This window comes from Elaeis guineensis, chromosome 2 (assembly GCF_000442705.2).
Source record: "Elaeis guineensis isolate ETL-2024a chromosome 2, EG11, whole genome shotgun sequence".
Classification (NCBI taxonomy): Eukaryota; Viridiplantae; Streptophyta; class Magnoliopsida; order Arecales; family Arecaceae; genus Elaeis; species Elaeis guineensis.
This window is the reverse complement of record NC_025994.2, coordinates 9,170,818-9,176,579: the sequence shown is the minus strand read 5'-3', so window position 1 is coordinate 9,176,579 and position 5,762 is coordinate 9,170,818. Positions and strand designations below refer to the sequence as shown.

Here is a 5,762-nt window from a genome sequence, read left to right as displayed (position 1 = left end):
GCGCCCGTAGCTCAGTGGATAGAGCGTCTGTTTCCTAAGCAGAAAGTCGTAGGTTCGACCCCTACCTGGCGCGAAGTTTTCTTTGCTTTTTAAATATTGAATTCCATTACTGCTACGCCTAAGCAAAATCTACATCACTAGGTCCCTTTGCTTTTAAATAATGAATTCCATTGCAAAAAAAATCACAATTGTAGCCTGGATCGAAATTTAGTCAACAACAACTACAAAAGAACCAATTTAATACCAAAGAGAAAAAAGATTATACACCTTCTGTTGGATCTCACAGTTGGCAGGTGATCTTGTATCCTTGGTATGTTGCAACCGGGTGAGGATGAAGGACCAGCTTAATATTTGTATAAGAACTATAGCAGCACCATCTAAATATCAAGCACCAACAGATTCTCCTAAGCTTATGAGATTTTTAACAAGTTTCTTTTTCTATTATTAAAAATTGCAGTCAGAATGCCATCTTTTGGGTTTAAACCAGAACTTCAATCAACTTTTCTTTATATGTCCAGTAATTCAATGTAGACCTTGCCTTCAACTGTATCTTACATAATGTTTTGCAGTTTCTAGCATTGAAGCAAAATCATCATGCTACAATATCACAATCAAGCTTCCAAGCACTTACAGCATGACTTTCCAGTTTGGATCATTGACACCCACTTTTATCTGTTATGATTGTTGAAAATGAAGTCCAAAGTGTTTCAAAGCTCGGTTATTACAAGCATACAGAAGAAAATATTTTAAGTTCTGTTGTTCAGGCTCCTATCAACTTACACCCAGGTTGAATGCTTATAACTAGCATAACAGGCTCTCAGCATCCGGTATAGTAGCAGCATCTGCATAGATGGGGTGAAGAACATGACCATCCTTAGGATCAACATGCACCCACTTGCGGCCGCTCAGCTTGTGGCGTTCAAACCGCACATTTCCTTCTTTCAGGGCATATAAAGTGTGATCCTTTCCCATCCCAACATAATCCCCAGGGTGGAATCGAGTACCCCGTTGGCGAACAATGATGTTCCCAGGAATCACTCTCTACAGAACAAACAAAACGGCGTATGAATGAGAAAAACTTTAAATTAAAAAGAAAAAGTTGATCAAATCAAATGTACTACATAATAACCAAGCAGCAGTCCAATTTCTCATACCTCTCCGCCGAATTTCTTCACACCTAGGTTCTTGGGTTTAGAGTCACGACCATTTTTTGTGGATCCTGCACTTTTTTTCGTGGCCCATCGCCTGAAAATCAAGTTCAGTCCTCCGGATGCCTCTGAAAGCAAGTGCATATTTTAGCCACTAATTCAAAAACAGAAGGTTTACACCTCTGACAGGATAAAGTGAGACCATTACCACGGGCACCACTGTAGACAGGAGCATTTGAAACAAGATCTTTGAGACCCACTCGTCTGAATATTGTTGAGAGAGACATTGTATCTGCTCCTGAAAGAGCCACCAGAACAAAGTTTTATAAACAGGTCAGGAGAATTGACTGCAAAAATCTGCTCGCTGTTGGATGCATGGAAAACAGTGAACACAAGGACAAATGGCTTAGAATAGGGCAAACTAGCTCGGTTGAAGTTTTCACCATACATCAGTTGCTTGGACAGAATATAGTAATTCCTTGTTAATTTGATCTCAACCAGATTTGACCTAGTTTGCATTTAGTTCTAATTAATAATAGTTAGAAGAACCAATTCTGCTGAGAATGCAAGCCAAGTCAAGCCACTATCCCTGACCCCGTTATGATCAAATTTTGTACTTTATATGAAAAACTATCAGTTCCATATCCATGCCTCCACAACGTTACACCAATATAAAAGATCCAGATCACTGAAAGTATATGGGCTCAAAAATGGTGTGGAAAAATAGGTGCTCAGATTGGTTTCGAGCTGTTTGAAATGAGAGAACTATGGAACCTGGACATAAATTGTAGGAAAGAATTAAAACAAACTCGATTTTCGTGAAAGATTCAGACCCATATGACTAAGTTGCAAGTACAAAGGAGGACTGAGAAACCTGGCTCCAAGCAGCAGGTGTAGATTTTTCTAAATGTTTGCTGGCATCATGTACCTAAAGCTATATTGAGAATGGAAGAAGTTACTTGGGCCTTCACAGAACCTGCTCTCATGGTCCACAATACTTTTTGTAGATTCATCCGAAAAAAACTAGATCTGGATCATATAAATCAAGCATAAAAACATTTGATTCAGTTTCCCACTAACATGCGAACCATGTCCACACAAAATCTGTCTACTTCCATTCATTCTTTAGATTGTAAGACGAAAACATCCAGTGATTGGAGACACTGTACACACAACTTTCAAGTCTAATAATATTATTGGAATAAAACTGCAATATAGATCAACTTGCTACATGAAGAAGCCCTAAGTTAGCCGATTGACCAGCAAGATCATCATGCTGTTTATGCTTTAAGGATACAAGAGTGTGAATTTTCTGGTCATAATCATACTTCTGGTCCGCAAAAATGACTTACTATTTCTGACCAACAGAACGCATTGAGAAATTCACCTACGATCACCAACAATCAAGAAGTATCTCACCCCAACATACTTCGGAACAAGTTGTAAAAACATCTACATTAATTTTATCCACGAACTCCCATATCATATAAGAGCAACATCAGAATCCAATTTCAACACAATTTCCTAGAGGAAGATACAAACTGAAGATGACAACACTAAGTCGGAAATCAAATTAATCCTCAACTGTTTGTCATTCAGTCTCTAAGGATGACATGTTTTAAGGGTTGAAGCCAGGAATCAATTCTTTAAGCCACTCAACCATCTAATTTCTGGCACTTCACCAAATGATAAATTTCAAACATAACTTCATAACACATCGAGTAGACTCAAGGAGGCCAAAGAAGCATTTCATTTTTCTATTTCCTCCACACAACGTAAAGCAAATGGAAGAAAACATTATTTTTTATTGGTTACCAAACTAAGATTCTATAAACATATGCATCTGTTGCATGCTACAACATAATTATTATCCCGCAATTCAACAGCAATAGTTTTTCCTAACACAAAGATCAAATAAAAACCATTCAGGTATCTGCCAAGTACGCCTTGAACTGAATGGACCAGAACATTTATAAAATTATATCCCTTTTACCTATAGATCACCAAGGCCAGTAATCCTCGTAGCCCCAACATCTTTTTCTTGGTAACTTTTCTAATAACTTTGGCTTTTGCATCTTAGGCTGTCACTACTATCTTAATCGCTTTGGTGGTCCCAAAGTTCCTAGCCACACCAGGTAGTCATTGGTTTGGTTAGCAAATAAAGTATTTGAGATGCTACATTTTGAAAATATCAGGTAATAGACAAAATATTCTTTAATCAAAACGGTTCTAGAATAGATAAAGCTCCAAAGTCTGTTATCAGGCCACAGAGACAATCATCTAAAGGCAAGATATAAAGTTTGCCTTACCGTCTCATATCGGGCATACCATACCATACAGATAGGTGCCCCATTCACTGCATTTGCTTTTTCTGAATATTTGACCCAGTAATATTTAGGGATGGTCCTTTGCCCTACCCGAATCCGTTTAAAATCCCAAACCCGTCCCATTTAAAATTGATGTACCCACCGGTACCCGAACCCGCCCGATTAAACACCATTCATATTCATATTATCATAGAACACAACTCCATAAATTGAAAATTTTTGTAGCTAAAAAAAATCTTTCCGATCAAAAATTCCTAAACCCTACAAAATCTCATGATGCTTGTACCAAGACTAAGTTCTCACGACACCCGCAGAATCCCATATCCATGAGAAAAAACCCTAAATGGAACCTAAAGAACCCCTTTTTAACGAAATGAAAAGAAAAAGAATCGAAAAAAAAAAAATGATCAATCTATGTGGGAAAAGGTCTTACCTGTTAATTTTTTCCGTCTTATTTTTCCCACATTTTCCCCCGTTTTTCCTCTGGTTTAGGAGTCTCGATCGATGGAGCGTTGGAGCGGCCGAATAGGGAAGCTTGAACGATGGCAAAGGTAATACGTTGGTACGAAGAGTTTAAATTGCGAATGGAAACGGATTGGGTACTCGCAAATTTTGCCCTACCCATATCCGAACCCGTTTAAAATCTAACCACCCGAACCCATTACAGAGCTAACCAAAAATCGCAAGCCCGTCCCACCCGAGAGAATGAAATGAAAAGAAAAGGATGCGAACGAAAAAAAAAAAACAAAAACATGATGAATCTATGTGGAATTTTTTTTCCGTGACTTTTCTCTTTGTTTTTTCCGATTTTTACTCTGTTTTTTTCCATCCTCAGGACTCTCAATCGGGTGGGAGGCTTGGAGCCTTTCGAACCAAAATCCCCCAAATCACACAAACTATCATGCTTCTACCAAGATTAAGCTCTCAAAACCTAAAGGGACCAACTCACACCACCACAACTCCCACAAAATCCCATATGCTAGAGAGAAAAACCTCAACGGGAGCCTAAGAAACCCCTCCCATCTCCCTCAGGTGCTCTCCTTTCCCACGGATCTCCGAAGAAAGAGAATGAAATGGGAAAAAAAAAAAGAAAATAAAAAACATTGATAAATCCATGTGAAAAGGTCATACCTTTCGATTTTTTCCGCTTTTTCTAGTTTTCCTTGATTTTTCCTTTGTTTTCCCCCCGGTTTTCCCTCCGTTTTTTCGGTCCGGGTGGGAGGCTGGAGCGGCCGAATAGGGAAGCTTAAACGTTGGCTAGGGTTTTATAGTGGTGTTGACGTATAAGCGGGTTAGGATGGGGGATATCCGAGGGAAAATCTCAAATCCGTCCCAAACTCATTCGGATTTTAATTTTGAATCCAGATCCATCCCAGATCCTATAAGATATGTTAAACGGATCCTAAATTCTAATGTAGGACGGGTCAGATACTCAAAAATATTCGTCCGATGGCCACCTCTACCCAGTATCTTGGAGGGACAATGTTTTCCTGCAAACAATTCGGGTCAGAACCGGAGTCAATGAAAGCACTGACCCTATGGACTTGGTCTTTAGTCTTCCGAGTTATGGGGATTGCCCACCTTTGGGAAAGCTAAAGCGCAAATCCTAATTAGTTCTTCGCTTGGCCTCCCATCTCTACATTCTTGCTTAATGATTACTAGCTCTCTATGGAGATCTCTTGTATGGTCGTGAACTGGTTCTATAGGGATGGGCACTCTTGTTTTTTTTCTGATGTGCCTTTCTTTCATTTGAATTTGAGTGAATGGACATAGGTAAGGGAGCTGGAGGAGACGGATGATGAGGATTCAGTGACATCTTGGATGAATTGGGATTAGATGACAGGCTATGATCAGATTTGTTTTTTAACCAGCATCTTACATTAAAGGCCATAGTTTCTGCCGAATATTTTTAAAGTCCCATTGATCGACTTTGGGTCAACTAAGACTTTAGTTGGGTTTGGCTGGATATTTTCTTAGGCTATTCCTGAAATCCAGCGTCTTTCTCTTTGGCATTCACAGGGAAGACTTGGGCGGTGTAAAAGATATTAGATGCGGTGTCTCACTGATGCAACGCTTTCTGGCATTATATTAGTATGACTTCAGCTAGTATTGAGGGAAGTGGAAACGAGAACATATACATATGATTGAAGATGTTCCAACTGCTCAAGGATCCACTATGGTACCCCATTCTATCAATTATCTTTGTTACGATGGTACCGTGGATATCTTGGATCAGTGTGCTATCATGGATATCTCAGATCGGTGAGCTATCTTCATGGTTGCCGAT

At 39.3% G+C, this 5,762-nt stretch overlaps 1 protein-coding gene and 1 non-coding gene across 3 annotated transcripts; one reads left to right on the top strand and one right to left on the bottom strand.

Moving 5' to 3' along the window:
- TRNAR-CCU (transfer RNA arginine (anticodon CCU)) lies at positions 1–73 on the top strand. The gene has a single exon. It is a non-coding gene; the product is annotated as a tRNA-Arg (tRNA).
- Positions 74–551: 478 nt separating this feature from the next.
- On the bottom strand, positions 552–4,762 carry LOC105060920 (uncharacterized). Of its 2 annotated transcripts, none has more exons than XM_010944802.4 (4): positions 4,607–4,762; positions 1,357–1,446; positions 1,155–1,276; positions 552–1,041 (listed from the first exon to the last, which is right to left on the bottom strand). In XM_010944802.4, exons 2-4 carry the CDS (start codon positions 1,433–1,435, stop codon positions 802–804), a joined length of 441 nt encoding a protein of 146 aa, XP_010943104.1. In that variant the 5' UTR covers positions 1,436–1,446; positions 4,607–4,762; the 3' UTR covers positions 552–801. The 2 variants fall into 2 exon arrangements, with proteins under 2 accessions (XP_010943104.1, XP_010943114.1); XM_010944812.4 differs by lacking the exon at positions 4,607–4,762 and adding an exon at positions 3,909–3,992.
- Between the last annotated feature and the right edge of the window lie 1,000 nt (positions 4,763–5,762).

What these genes read in the sequence shown, in the direction of transcription:
- LOC105060920 (XM_010944802.4), bottom strand. Translation starts at nt 1,435, where the DNA reads ATGTCTCTCTCAACAATATTCAGACGAGTGGGTCTCAAAGATCTTGTT. An exon ending in TGTCTACAGTGGTGCCCGTG is followed by an intron (nt 1,277 to 1,356) that starts GTAATGGTCTCA and finishes ACTTGCTTTCAG; the next exon opens with AGGCATCCGGAGGACTGAAC. An exon ending in TGAAGAAATTCGGCGGAGAG is followed by an intron (nt 1,042 to 1,154) that starts GTATGAGAAATT and finishes TTTGTTCTGTAG; the next exon opens with AGAGTGATTCCTGGGAACAT.